This window comes from Gymnoscopelus braueri (assembly GCF_963280865.1).
Source record: "Gymnoscopelus braueri genome assembly, chromosome: 20".
NCBI lineage: Eukaryota > Metazoa > Chordata > Actinopteri > Myctophiformes > Myctophidae > Gymnoscopelus > Gymnoscopelus braueri.
Genome location: NC_137622.1, coordinates 18,824,236 through 18,839,450, shown reverse-complemented (window position 1 = coordinate 18,839,450; position 15,215 = coordinate 18,824,236). Strand labels below are relative to the sequence as shown.

The 15,215-nt window shown below is 47.8% G+C and overlaps 1 protein-coding gene across 3 annotated transcripts in view; it reads right to left on the bottom strand.

Moving 5' to 3' along the window:
* The window catches only part of atp8a1 (ATPase phospholipid transporting 8A1), a 168,929-nt gene that overhangs the window by 104,621 nt on the left and 49,093 nt on the right, over window positions 1–15,215 (bottom strand). For 2 of the 3 annotated variants that reach the window (XM_080415273.1, XM_080415275.1), the window contains exons 7-9: window positions 12,124–12,197; window positions 3,103–3,172; window positions 192–319 (exon numbers count right to left, since the gene is read on the bottom strand). In XM_080415273.1, coding sequence (XP_080271399.1) covers window positions 192–319; window positions 3,103–3,172; window positions 12,124–12,197 — 272 coding nt within the window. Of the gene's footprint in view, window positions 1–191; window positions 320–3,102; window positions 3,173–12,123; window positions 12,198–12,867; window positions 12,942–15,215 lie in introns of all 3 variants that reach the window. The other variant, XM_080415274.1, reaches the window with a different exon arrangement.

Below are 15,215 nucleotides of genomic sequence, written 5' to 3'. Positions count from 1 at the left end.
ACACTGGCATGAGTCCTGGCTAATGCTTAATTTTGTGGCATATCAGTGTTGTGTGCCGAAAATAGCCGATCTACAAGCTCACTACGTGTCGCATCGCGCAGCACACAACTAAGTATAAATCAGGCAGCAGCTGTCTGCCGGGTAGGAAGGAGGGCTGGGTGCCAGACATGCAGCACTCTGTTAAAACCCACCTGTGTCCATCCAGTCGGATGTTCCCTACGAACTCGTACAGATGGCGGTTGGGGCTCTCACACTCCATTTTTCCAGAGAGACGCGTTAGGCTGTCAATGTCCTTGATCTCTGCAGTGATCCCGAGGCCCTGCCGTCAAACAGAGTGGATGCACACAAAAGTGTTAGCGTAATATTGAGCTGCACAGGTCGGCCACTGCAGCTCGAGCCTTTCTAACACTATGTCCATCGGAATAGGCAACCACTCTTCTGACACTCACTCTATTTTCTAAGGCATTCCTCGATTTCTGACCCAACCTACATTTGAAGGTGCTTTAAGTAATGCATTTTGGTTCAAACAAAAAGTTTTTTGCTAAAAGTTTAAAGCTCTATATTCTGATAGTAATTGTAGTGTGTGTGGTCAGTAACAGTAGTCCATGAGCCAGACAAGATTTCATTATCGAAAGAGTGGGCAGCAAAACCATACCTATAATAAATTGTTCATAGGGTCAATAAGAGTAAATAAATATACGATAACCTCTCCACAGGAGCAGCTTTTTCATGGTTATCACACATTTTGTTATTTTCCCCATACGTACATGACAGGTGAAAAAATGACAATTTAAAAAAAGAGTTATCATAATGAAACTTCCTGAGTTGATTACTTACATGAAGACAATGATTTATCGTATTACAAGTTTTCTGAAATTGTATATTTAAATATGCAAATTACGCATTTAGTCCATGAGCCAGAGCCCCAAAATTGAGCCAGATATTGAATATTCCCCCGTTAAAAACCTTTGACTCCAACATCTTAACAAAATGAAATAAGTATGTTGACTCTGGCTTTGTCCAATGTTCCAATGTTGATTCTGGAAAGTTATGCAAATGTGGGCATATTTTCCTAATGCCTAATTTGCATATTTAAATATACAATTTCAGAAAACTTGTAATACGATAAATCATTGTCTTCATGTAAGTAATCAACTCAGGAAGTTTCATTATGATAACTCTTTTTTAAATTGTCATTTTTTCACCTGTCATGTACGTATGGGGAAAATAACAAAATGTGTGATAACCACGAAAAAGCTGCTCCTGTGGAGAGGTTATCATATATTTATTTACTCGTATTGACCCTATGAACAATTTAATATAGGTTTGGTTTTGCCCACTCTTTCGATAATCATTGCTCAATTTTGGGGCTCTGGCTCATGGACTACAGGGGTCTCCCCATCTTTCCAGATGGGTCACCATTTTCCTCCAATCAGTAGAGAGAACCCATTTATTGATTGATTGATTGAATTCTTTATTAACAGTTTGCAAATATTACAGTGGTACGATTATACAATGATGCCACAAGGAAAACAAAAAGCCCCGAGGGCTTGTTTTCATTGTGGTCCTGTGTATTCAATTCATCACGTCATTTAAAGACATACACACATACAAGAAATCATCAACACTAGTAGCAATAAAAGTGTATGTACAGAAAACATTTGTGATGGCTGGTGGTAGGGCATTCCACATTTTGGTAGCATAACAGTAGAACAAATGTAATTCCCTTGTTTGTGCCGAATCTGGGTTGAACGAGATCAGTGGAGCTCTCTCTGGTGTTGTGCCTGTCTCTCACGTTATTGCAGTAGTTTGACAGTGAGTATCTTGAAGACCAGGCCCATTGCAAGTTGCTGTACTCTGTCCTCTACCCTGAGCCACCCTAGCACAATGAGCAGGGGTTAGAGGAGTCCTAGGTGTGGGGTTTAGTAGTAACCTGATCAGTTTGTTTTAAGACGTCTGAAGTTTTGCTTTTAATGCCTTTGAGGTGCTAGAGTACTATGAGGTGCATGCAGTCAAAATGACATTGGATGGGTGCTCCAGTTAGTGTCCTCAGTGCATTCCTACTAACCAACGAGGAAATCCTGCCCAAAAATGTTGTTCTTTGGTTGACTTTCTTGATTATTTTTGTTATTTTTTCCACTGGAAATGTCATCTTTCCTTGTGATAACATTGGTCACCCACATTGACCGTAAAGTCTTTGGTCTTACCGAGGTTCATTATGGACCCAAAAAGAATGGATTCAGTTTTGCCCAGGTGTAATATAATGACATAGTTTGTTGTCAGCGAGCCATGTGCAGATTTTTCAGAGTTCAGAGCTAAGGGCTTTTTCAACCTGCAATTTGTCCTTGTCCGAGACCAGGAGTGCCGAGTCATCCGCGAACAAGAACAAATTGCAGTCACATGCTGATGTCATGTCGTTAACATAAATTAGGAACAGTAAAGGCCCACATATGCTTCCTTGAGGAACGCCGCAGCTCACTGGGAGGGGGGAGGACAGGGTTCCGCTCACTTCCACCACCTGTTCTCTCCCCTCCAGATTTAATCCAGTTCATAGATGCACTGTCAAAACCGATTGCCTTCAACTTATCAATCATATAGAGTGATTTACAGTGTCAATGCCTTTTGGAGGTCCAGCATGACCATGCCACAGTATTTGCCCAAGTCCACATCACGTTTGATGTAGTCGGTCAAATAGAGAAGCTTCAATTTGTTCCAATTCCTTTTTTTTTCTTTCAATTTCCAATTCACTAGTTATCCTGTATCCTGTTTGAGTTTTCTCTCCTGATTGGATAACATTGGTATCCCAGCCTGAACATTTATTTTGTGTTGTTTACTAACGATCTGGAGAGACAGGGAGATCCCTGTTACTGAACAAACAGCCTGCCCTATAGCAACGATTAGATTACTGTGGGAATATAGAGCCATTTAACTCTTATTTTAACTGAAAAAATCACTTACACCCCCTTTATGAAAGTATCAAGACATTCACCTGGCATCAACTTACATCATCATAATGGCTTATTCAACATCATCACAGCAGCTTACCTACTCAACTTACAGAAATTGCCAGTAGATGTAAGAAAGGTTAAGCGGCTTGGTCACCTGTCTGATTTTGAGGTTTGTTTCTCCATCCAGGTTTGACGTTTCAATGTAGCACATCCCCTGCGGTTCACTAGTGACGAGAGAAAGGAGATAGAGGCTTGGAGCACCGTAGTCTATAGCTTTATCTAGACAAAATATTCAGTTTACTGCAAGTAACATTTGAGTAACTGACAAGATTGCATTAACCACTTAAACCCTAGCAATCCACCCTAGTATGTCATAACAGGCGAACATTTGTCGAAAATAGCCGATCTACAAGCTTGGCTGTTTTCGACAAAGAGATTTGGTGTTGAAGGAAAAAGGAGGGGACCAAGTATAGACCCCTGTGGGACTCTGGTAAACAAAATATATACAGTAGGGTTTAAGTGGTTAAGCGTCAAATTCATTCTCAATCATCCACTGAGGCGGAAGGTGCTGATTGGTGGGGGATGTATGGCAGAAAAACATCGTCAAACAAGAGCCGCGCAAAACAAAGATGCAGTACAACTAAATGACAGACTAGTTGTGTTGGATGAACATCACCATTTACAGTTATGCTTTGAATCACCGTGACAGAGAAAGTGTGCACAGGAAAGTCCTCAGTGGTGATTTAACTCAGAGAGTGAACAAAGGTAACCAAATGTCAATATGATTCTGTTTGTACACTCTCAGGGTTAAATTAAAGGAAAACTTCACCAATTTCAACCTAAATCCCATTGTTCTGATGTGAAGAGATCAATAACAGTGTGGCAAAATAATACCCCATGTCTTCTGTGCATTTCCCTGCAGTCGTCAACATTTCGTGGAGAAATAGACAGAAGACATAGGGTATTTTTGCTACACTATTATTATTGATCTCCTGACATAAGAACAATGGAATTAAAGGACGACTTCGCCCATTTTCAACCTATCTTCATATAATTGGTCCTCACTAATGCTCATGATAAAATGGTACAATTTTTAATGAGCATTAGAGTGAGGACCAATTATATGAAGATAAGTTGAAAATGGGTGAGATCGTCCTTTAAGGTTGAAAATCTATCTGTGAAGTTTTGTTGCATTGCTTCTCTCGTTGTTCACTATGGGAAACAGCGCCCTCCGGCGATGATACAGAAGCTTCACATTCACTCCCTCAGGGCCGAAACCCTTTTTGGCCCGATGGGCCTTTCGTCGCTTCCCAGCAGCCTCCTCGCCCGAGGGCATAAGAGGAGCAGGAACGCGGAAGTCATCCTCTTTGTTCCTTCTGCCAAGCGTGTGAAGGAGCTCCACACTGTAAGTATCGAGGTTGCGGGTTTCTACAAGCTCAATAGCGACGGGTTGGATCCCAGTCCACTGAGTTCCCCAACCTTTCTCCCTCTAACTACTATTTTCCCGGCGTGGAAAACTCCGCTAACTTTGTTAGCTCTTCATGGATCGACGGGACCGTCCAGCCGTCGCCGATCGCCGACAGCTGGAGACCAGCATGGACCTTCCCCCGCGGCGCTGCGGCTCCCGTTCTTGCTCCCAGCCTCTCGAGGAATGGGACCAGCATGACCACTGCGTTAGCTGCCTGGGGCTCGCACACGCTGAGGACGCCGTCTACGGCGACCCGAGATGCTACGAGTGTGCAGGCTTGCACACCTCCGAGCTTAGGGAAAGGTTCAACAGGGCCCAGAGGCTCTTCCTACCACCACGAGCCATGTTCGAGAGCTGCGAGGACGAGTACGACGGAGACCGCCGCTACTATTCCTCTCGACGATCGGCGGACCGCGGGCCAGCTAGCCTAGCCTCCGTATGGGAAGAACGTCGGCGGCCCCGAGCGTCAGCAGCAGCCGGCTCTGCACGAGCTCTGGAAGCTCCGAGGTCTACTCTGCACCCCCGCTCACGCTCTCCTACATCCAGGGCACCCTACGAGGACAGCGAGCCCCACGTGGATCCCCCTCTCTCCCCACATGATGGCCGCTGCAGCAGCGCAGAGCATCGAGCGGCTCTCCGCTACTATTCCCCGCCGGTGAGTGGTGATGGTGATGCCGATAACGGGGCCATCACCTCTTACCATGACGATATCGAAGAATTCGAAGTCGTCGATGAAGTCCAGGGGGACGGGGAGGTCGTCCTCCACGACGCTGACGCCACGGATGACCGTGGCCCCCCAGTTCTCGGTCCACCTGAAGCGAGGACCCTTCTCCCTGTTACGATGCCTGCGGTGGCGGCTGCGGCTCAGCCTGGCAGCATTCTCCCACCAGCCGAAAAAGGCGAGACCACTTTACTGGAGCTCTACAAAACGGCTACCATTAGATGCGGTCTTAAATGGCCGGCTGACGACACCGAGGAGCCCCCCGCCAACCCGTCGGAGTTTCAGGGTCTCGACTCGGTGGCAGAAAAGGTTGCCAAGAAATCTAAGCTTCCCCTGGCTATGGGTTTCAACACAGCTCTCTCATCGTCGTGGGATTCCCCTTTAACCCCCGACTCTGATCCTAAAAGGCTACGTTTTAACATCGATTGTGCGGGTGCGAGCGAGCTCGGTCTCCTGGCCCTTCCCCCCATGGATCGCACCCTAGCCCTCTCACTCGCCCTTAGCATACCAAAGAACCAGAAGCTCCCCTTCTCCACGGTTAAGGATCCTCCGCTTCTGACCAACGAGAAGGACGTGTCTGGCTCTGCAGCCACCAGAGTTCTCCACAAAGCTTTTACCTCCGGAGCTAGAGCCCTCAACGCCACAGCGCTGCTGCAGGGGTCCCTGAAAGTACTCCTGAGCGAGGCAGGAGACACCGCCACACCTCAGCAGCTAGCAGAGATGAGGCGCATCACACAGGAGCTTATCCTGCTTAACAAATACTCCACAGAGTGGACTGGCAGGGGAATCGGACTGTGTGTTACTCATGAGAGAGCGCGGTGGCTCGACCACGTCAACTTCAAGGGTCCTGAGGACAAAAAGAATCTCCAGAACCTAAAAGTAACTCCAGATAATCTTTTCAAGGGGGGCATGAGCTACCTGCAGGACAGCGCCGCAGTGCGTAAAGCTCAAGACGAGGCTGCCTTGTCCTGCATCCAGGTTCCGACCAGGTCTTTTCCCCCCAAACCCCAGAACCGTCCTCCGCGGCCGGAGAGAGGCAGACCACCGACCCGACAGGACGCTCCGTCTCGCCAGACCCATTCCTTCTCCGCCCCGCCCGCCGCCAGAAGCGAACAGCGGGACCGGAGAGAGGACGACCGTCCTCGCCCTCCACCCAGCAAGCCTAACCAGAGAGGCGGTTACAGAGGTCGCACGTCCAAGCGTGGGGGGTCAACTAGGTGACACCATCACTCCCTGCCAGACGTGCAGGGAGGCTCTCTCCCCCGGTTCCCTCTCCCCTCAGAAGGGGGATCTGCATCGGGTTCTAGTGGCCGCGGGCCTCAGTACCAGGACGACGAGGAAGAGGAGGAGACCTTCATCGGAGTCAGTGGCGACAGTGAACTGCGCTACGAGCCCCGAGTTCAGACACACACACACACATGTCACAGTAGCAAATTACGTGAATGTGCATGCACAATTGAATACACATGTTGTCCTAGAGAATTACTTAAATGTGTATCCGTTAAATGTGAATGTGTCCCGTGCTTTTGTTGCAAATGTTTCTTACTTGACGAAAAATGCTGTAATAAACAACCAAAAACTTCTGCAAACAAAGGTACCCAAAATGAGCCAACGACCACTACGGACCCCCCCGCGGGGGTCCATGGTGGTCGTTGGACAGAGAAAAGGCGTTATGGCGGGCCAAAACCGTCATTTCCTACAAGGGTCACGCCAAAATTTTCCTTGGTCCATAAAAGAAAGTCACAAGGTAAATATAAGCCAAATTGCTGTAAGGAAGGTGGGTGTAGCCAAAATGGCCGCCCCCACTGCACAACACGTGTTGCCAATAAAGATGGCCGCTGCTGCTCGCAGACACGTGTTGCCGGCAACAATGGCGGCGCCCACGTGCGTGGCCAGTATTTCCAAAATGGCCGCGTACATGGGCCCGGAAGTAACACCAAGCACGGTTGTCAGGACAACGAGTGGCGCCAAGATGGCGGCTCATGTACGCTCGAATACAATAACAACCCCCCCAAATCCGTTGTCATTGCACATCGAGCAATGGAAAAAATGCAACCCCAACCCCTGGGTGCTTCGTACGATAGCAAAGGGTTACAGACTGCAATTTTCCACAAAACCACCCATGTCCAACAAAGTACTGTTGTCACAAGCGAGTGGTCAAGCGGCGGTGACGTTACGAGAGGAGATCTCCTCTCTACTACGCAAGAATGCCGTAAGGGAAGTGCTACCAGGAGAAAGCCGTCTCGGTTTCTACTCGAGATACTTCCTGGTCAAGAAGAAAGGGGGTGGATTACGTCCCATAATGGATCTCAGAGCTCTCAACAGGTATTTGAAAACTTTTCAATTCAAAATGTTGACGGCAGCAGCGTTACTACGCTCAGTCCGCCAGGGCGACTGGTGGAGCTCAATAGATCTCAAGGACGCATATTTCCACATCCCTATTTACCCACCGCACAGGAAATTCCTGCGGTTCGAATTCGAGGGTCGGGTGTACGAGTACCTGGTCCTCCCGTTCGGGATGTCCCTGAGTCCCAGGGTGTTCGTGAAATGCACTCAGGCAGCGATAGCCCCTCTGAGGCAGAGTGGCGTTCGCATAGCGAGTTACATAGACGATTGGCTTCTGACGGCGGATTCGCGTCAGGAAGCATGTCATCACACCAGTCTGGTGGTGTCGCACCTGACCTCCCTGGGGTTCACGCTAAACTTCGAGAAGTGCGTGCTCACACCGTCCCGTTGCGCTACTTTTATAGGTATAGCACTGGACTCGGTCGCTCTCAGGGCGCGTTTGTCTCAGGAGAGGATAGATTCCTTCCTGAAGTGTCTGGCATTGTTTCAACTGGGACGCAGGGTCCAGTACAAAATCTGCATGAGGGCAGCGGGACTCATGGCCTCGGCCATTTCCTTAGTGCGTCTGGGCAGACTACACATGCGGCCGTTTCAGAGATGGGTGGGCTCCCTCAGGATCCCGGCCACTCAGGGTTTTCGTCACGTGACAGTGTCCGCGGCGTGCATGCAATCCCTTCAACAGTGGAAAGTAGCTTCTTTCCTGTCGGAGGGCGTCCCGATGGGGAGGATCATCTCGAGGAAGATGATCACCACAGATGCCAGCCTGACAGGCTGGGGCGCAACATTCGAGGGCCGGATGGCCAGGGGTCTATGGGACCGCAGTATGAGGAAAGCACACATCAACTACTTGGAGCTGATGGCAGTCTTTCTGGCAGTAAAACATTTCAGGTCCCACATCGGTGGTTGTCACGTTCTGGTCAGGACAGACAATACCACGACCATGGCCTACATCAACAAGCAGGGAGGTCTGAAGTCTCCTACCTTAGATGGTCTGGCTCGGAGGCTGATACTGTGGTGCAACTTGCACCTGAAATCAATCAGCGCCTCTCATGTGCCTGGACTTCTGAACAGGGGAGCCGATCTTCTGTCCAGAGGCAGGACTCATTATTCGGACTGGTCTCTGCACCCCGGGGTCGCGGTCCAGATTTGGACCAGGTTCGGTCGGCCCCAGGTGGACCTCTTTGCCTCGGAGGAGAACGCGAAGTGCTCGCTGTTTTTCTCAATGAAAGGACAGGCTCCGCTGGGTTTGGACGCCCTGGCTCACGAGTGGCCGGGGGGGCTACTTTATGCGTTCCCTCCGCTGGAGCTGATCCACCCCACTCTGGAACGGATCAGGCTCCGGGACCTGACGGTGCTGCTGGTGGCCCCAGCATGGGGCACGTGGAGGTCGGAGATAGCTCCCCTCCTATACGAGCGGCCTTGGCCCCTCCCGTTGCGAGAGGACCTGCTGCAGCAGGCGGGGGGCGAACTTCATCATCCCAGACCCGCAGACCTAGCTCTGTGGGTCTGGCCCGTGAGAGGGCGAACTTGACTGCGACTGGACTTCCACCTAGGGTGGTAGCTACTATTCAGGCCGCTAGGGCACACTCCACTAGGTCTCTCTATGGAGCTAAGTGGGGCGTGTTCGAGGAGTGGTGTATGGAACAGTCCCCGGTTGTGGTCCCGTTCCAGGCGTCGGCCGCAGATATCATGACCTTCCTACAGGATAGGTTGGATCTTGGGAACGCTTTCTCCACGGTTAAAGTGTACTTGGCGGCCATTTCGGCCAACCATGTTGGTTTCCCCGATGGAAAAACCGCGGGGAAACAACCACTTGTGGGTCAGTTCATGAAGGGCGCGTTGCGTGAACGCCCTGTCTCAAGGTCTTTGTTTCCCACGTGGGACTTGGTCCTGGTGCTAGACTCACTCTCTCGTCCTCCTTTTGAGACGGTGGAACTGAAGTTCCTCGCGCTCAAGACAGTACTCTTGGTTGCGCTGACAACAGCGAAACGGGTGAGCGATATACATGCCCTCTCGGTGGTTCCGGAGTGCATGAGGTTTGCGGGTGATGGTAGTAGGGTTGTTCTAAAACCTAACCCGGCGTTCATCCCCAAGAACCACCTGACGGTGGTTGCGCCAACCGAGTTGGTGGCTTTTCACCCGCCTCCGTTTGCCTCAGAGGAGGATCGGAGGCTGCACTGTCTTTGTCCAGTGAGAGCCTTGCGGCTGTATGTCCAGAGGACTGCGGCCCAGGGCCGGCCTAGCCAGTTGTTTGTCTCCTTGGGCCCCGGGCCTGGGGGAAAGGCGGTGACTAAGTCTACGCTTTCCCGTTGGATTGTGGAGGCTATTCGCCTGGCATACACCAGTAGGGGAGCCCCAGTGCCTGAGGGCCTGAGGGCGCACTCTACTAGGGGTGTGTCAGCGTCCTGGGCCCTCTGCAGAGGGGTGTCTATTCAGGACGTTTGTACTGCAGCGAGTTGGGCGTCGCCGTCGACTTTCGCTGCTTTCTACAGCCTGGACGTGGCGGCGTCTTCATTGGCGCACGCAGTCCTGGGTGTGGCTTCCACCTGAGGGTGGGTGGGTGCATGGAACCGCGGTAGTTTCTGTTCATGCCTCTGTGCCTTAGTGTAGGATAGGCCGATGTCTGGGCCTTAGATTTATAAGGCGGACTTCGGTCTGTCAGGGCCCTCCCCCCACTAGAATAGACAGGCTGTGCCTGCTTTTTAGTTTATAAGGCAGACCTTGGTCTGTCAGGGCCCCACTTTTCTCCTGTTCCGTGCCTTAGACCCGGTGGGTCTGTTGGCGCCTGGGTGGCAAGGGTCACGCCCCTCGGGGCGTGGCCCTGGCGCCCAGGGGAGGGCTGGGACAGCAGGTGGTGGTACCTCGATTCTTAGGTACATTCCGGGGGTTTATATCTCCCATAGTGAACAACGAGAGAAGCAATGCAACAAAACTATGGGTTACTTGCGTAACCCCGGTTTTGTAAATTGCGAACGAGTTGTTCACTAAAACACCCTTCTTTTTTGCTTGGCAGAAGGAAGCTGGTGTGTTAAGAGGATGACTTCCGCGTTCCTGCTCCTCTTATGCCCTCGGGCGAGGAGGCTGCTGGGAAGCGACGAAAGGCCCATCGGGCCAAAAAGGGTTTCGGCCCTGAGGGAGTGAATGTGAAGCTTCTGTATCATCGCCGGAGGGCGCTGTTTCCCATAGTGAACAACTCGTTCGCAATTTACAAAACCGGGGTTACGCAAGTAACCCATAGTTTTCCTTTAACACTCTTACAGTATGGTGTAGACTGAGGGAACAGACAAGGTTAACATCTTTGTTTGCTGCTGCCCTTGGTTCTGCTGTCTTTCAGAGAGAGCTACAAGATACCACAAAGAGAGGGAGGGAGTGGAAAAAGAGAGATAGAAAGACAAAGAGGAGGATAGAGGAGAGAAGAAAGAAGGGGGGGGGGGCTGCGGGGGCAGCAGGCATGCCGAGCACAATGATTAGAGCAGACAAATGGGCTTGTGACAGACAACGGGTATGGGGACAGACACCGGGCAAGGGGACAGAGAGTTAGAGGTGAGCCGGGTCAGCTGGTTAGCTGCTCTTTTAATAGAGTGATTTATGCAAATACACAGAAGAGAAAAAAAATTATTCAAACAAGGCCCCGAGCACTAGAGCCCAACCAAAATCAAAGAGCCTTTTCAATATATTGGTATTGGTAGCAACCCAATGAGAGCTTGTTTTTTTTCATGGACAGGAGCTGAGCTCTGTTGTGAAGGCTAGGATTAAACATTCTAGAAACAGGTGTAGTGTTAGAACACTGTGCCCATTTATAGAATGGCATTGCACTTCATTACTGCCCGAGTATTACTGAACTTCAGTTAAGACCATTCACATGGCAGATACATAGTATCTCTGATCTTGGCATTTGGCTGCAAGCAGGTTGTCACATAAAAAGGAACATTCTACATGCAGGGAACAATAACAGCCATGCAAAGGCAAGAACGATGAAAATGCACTCACACCCAAACTTAAAAGAGTCTGTCTCAAAAATATGAGCATGTTGTCTTAAATATGCCCCGTTTCTATTCACCCAGGTTGAGCTTTAAAATCTATATTAAAAAATATAAGACAATGTGAAAGTAACTGTGCCAGAGTGGTCAACAGCACCACAATGGCGAGGAAAAGACAAGGGAGAGGAATCTGGCACTGTGTTGACCCCAGCACCTCAATATCTGGAGTTGGCAGGCGTAATGAGAGGCCCCATCCTCCGTCCAAGAGTGGAAAATTAAATATTTATCACTGGTGTCAGCAGAAAGAGAAAGGGTCCTGGCCTTGTCTGAGCTAAACGTCTAGTCCTGCTCAGTGTAAAAGTATACGGAGGACAAATGGTAGCCAACAGGACCGTCTGGGGAAAATGCATGCGATTGACAAACACACTTTGTTCTCTCTACAGTTAAAAGTCATAATGACCTTTAAGGACAAAGCAAGTTAAACGCTTAATTGTTCCTGTGGAGCTCTACTAGGCAGCTCCCAGGCCAGGAGTGAATGTATCCAAGTGTGTGAGTAAAAGTTTATAAAGTATAAAGCCTAAGTATTAGTGTATACACACACATCTCCAATCTCTCCCACACGTATATATCATTTCTCTGCAGTGTGATTGGTTTTCTGACCTGGATGACAGAATGACGAGGTCAGCCGGGAGGTGATCCCCATTGGCCGCTCTGACTACCTCACCAACGCCCAGCTGATATTACCACCACACACCAGCAGGGGGCGAGGGAGAGAGAGTAGGAGACAGTCGGTCGCATGTAGGGGTGTGTGGGGAAAGCAAAATAGGGGTGTAGAGGAGAAAGAAAAAAAGAAAGAGAAAGAGGGGGGTGGGGACGACAACATGGACGGACAGACAGGGAAGAGAGACAATTGTTTCGATTGTAAGGTATGCGAGGAGCACAAATGGGCAGCGCTGCATGATGAGGGCAAGGCCGGACGTCTCCTTGTCGTTCTGCTTTTCAAAAGCTCCATTCGGGCTGAGTAATCATGAGAAATGCTGACTCCAGAAGTAGGCAATATGAAAACAAAATTTATGGGACTAGAAAGTAATGTCGATAATTAAATTAATTCAGCAGCAATAAATATATATTTTTTTTTATTAACGTGATTGTGGAGTACGTCTCAAAGTGCATAGTTAGTGCTTCTGGGAAGAATTAAGGAAAAAAACCCTCTCATGGCAGAGAGAATACGTACGCAGAGCAGGAAGAAGTGTTCAGAATGGCTTTTGAAAAGGTTAATTTTGAAAAAGGGTGCGCTGTGTGTCATAAGAGCAAGAGGGACTGGACTGGGAGGAGAAATAGGAGAGGGGGGGGGGGGTTCCCAGGGTCTGGTGGGGGGTGGGGGGTTTTTGGGACCCCTTATACCTGGACGACAAAATGATAGTATCCGCAGGGACGAAATCACTCCCATTTACTCTAATAATATCGCCCACCACAACCTGTGAAAAATAGATGCATTATTGGTGCACTGCACGTTGCTTGTAGACAGAACATGAGGAGAAACCTGAGACTAGAAATGTGAGATATGAGAAAACATATCGAGGCATTTTTGTATATCTACGTACAATCGTACATGCATCAAGGCCATGACCACAGCGAGTATAAATAAAAGCTGCTCCATTCCTTCTTTCGAGAAGGGTCTAGTTTGAGGGTGGTGAACTGACGCACTACACTACATACACTACACTGTGTTTTCTCTGAGTTCCACACAGTCAGAAAGTCTCCCATCAGCACCCAAATTCCCAAGTATTGTGAACTGAAACTGTTGATGTGGGGTTTCTTCCTTGAAGAGGTATATCAGCAATGTTCCGATGACGACATGCAAGTTTGAATAATGATAGCCATAACTAACCAGCATGGAAATATTATGTCCTCTTCTGCTTTATTTGGAGATCCACAGAAGTCTAGACCGATAATGAAATTAAATAAAAGCCAGTGTCCATTTTTATTAGGACCACCTTTTTTGTTCTCATAGCACTGGCTGTACCGGTTCTGCTGCTGTGTCTAACTTGTGAACCCATCAATTGCTCTGCCGATAGACATTTACCTTAATCTAGAGGCTTGAGTGTCTTTGATCTGTCAAAAACCTCAGCACAAGTACAGGTTGTCTTTTTCTCACCCTTTTCAATCATAAATGCTAGCAAAGCAATGAGGTGTGATTTTACATTTCATACCACAGCAAACCCCTAATGGCTGTAATTATTGTGTACAGGATGTGTAATGTCTCTATATTTTTCCAGTAAACAGTATCTTCATCAACAATATATATATATAACGAAAAAACTATGATTATTTCTATGATGATATCATTATTTCTTCAAAATAAATGTTTCCTGCCCAAAACCTTACCATAGTATTTCTGTCCTATACCTCAAAAGAACAGTCTTGAGGTATAGTTGAGGTTGAACTGGTTTAAATTTGCCTTAGTTTAGGAGTCTGATTAGTGATTAGTTTAGTAGTCTTTAATAAGGATCCGCAGCCTGCTGCAGCGGATCATTATTAAAGACTTTCTTCCTTGTATTAAGTGTTAAGAAACCTTTGACATCAACATAAACAAAGTTAAGTAAAAAGGTAGTCAGTGGAGACCTAGCCCAAATCAGAGCGAGAAGTAGCTTTTACAATATGTATGAACTCCAGATGTAAAACATATTCATTATTCAGACCTTGCTATGCCAAAGAAGACTGCTCATCACTATAATGGCAAAAAATTATATGCCATCACCAGTATCACAATTTAAAATGTCGATAGTATTTTTACACAGACACTTCACTAATGCAACATCATCTGCAGCCACCAAAACCATTCTTTAATGTAATAAATCCCTTTTTATGTCTTGTGTCTCCCTTTATAACTTTTAAACGTACTGCATCAGTGATCGCATTAGTCTTTTATTATCTACTCCATTACATTATATTGCGTTACTGTATCTTCATGTCCCTTTTCTACTGCACCTGACCAACACAAATTCCCTGAAGGGAAGGTAATGTCAACCATGAAACTTTAAAATGGTTATTTAGAGAAAAGGTTGTGTGCGTCTAGTAATATCTAGTAGTAGTCTGATACCTCACACTGGCTCTTAAAATTTGCCTCCCACAATTTTCAAATGTTTCCGGTCATACAGTATGGGACTCGGAAGCTCTGATCATGATTAGAATATAAACCGGATGTGAAGCCTCCTCCCCACTTCCGTTTCGTCTTTACAGTCGCGCAAATTTATCCTAATATAAATCAAAATCATCTAAGTATATTTAGCTTGCTGCTTAGCAGAAATGGAAATTAAGAAATAAAATGTAAAGATATTTTAAAATATATTTTCGTGAACGGAAGTGCCAGTTTCCTCTCTCGGATTTCAGGAGGTGTAGTTCGAGACTCTATATAGCATTCAGAGATTGTGGAATAGTTGTCTGGCTACGCGAGACTATTGTTACAGTCGTTCTAAATTAGTCCATCAGCTAAATGCCTAAATGATTTAAATAGGCTAAGGCTGCATGCACTTGTCTGGGTGTTTCTTGTTGTAGGTGCACAGAAAAATCCTCAGTGTTCATTTAACTCACACGTGTGTAAATTAATATTATACTCTCTCAGTGTTAAATGAACGCTGAGGATTTTACTATGTACATTGCCCCGTGTCTTCAGGCACAGCCAGACATGGCTGTCCACATGGAAACACTGGATTACCCTAATTAGTGGCTGGATGCTGATGGGGAAGTGC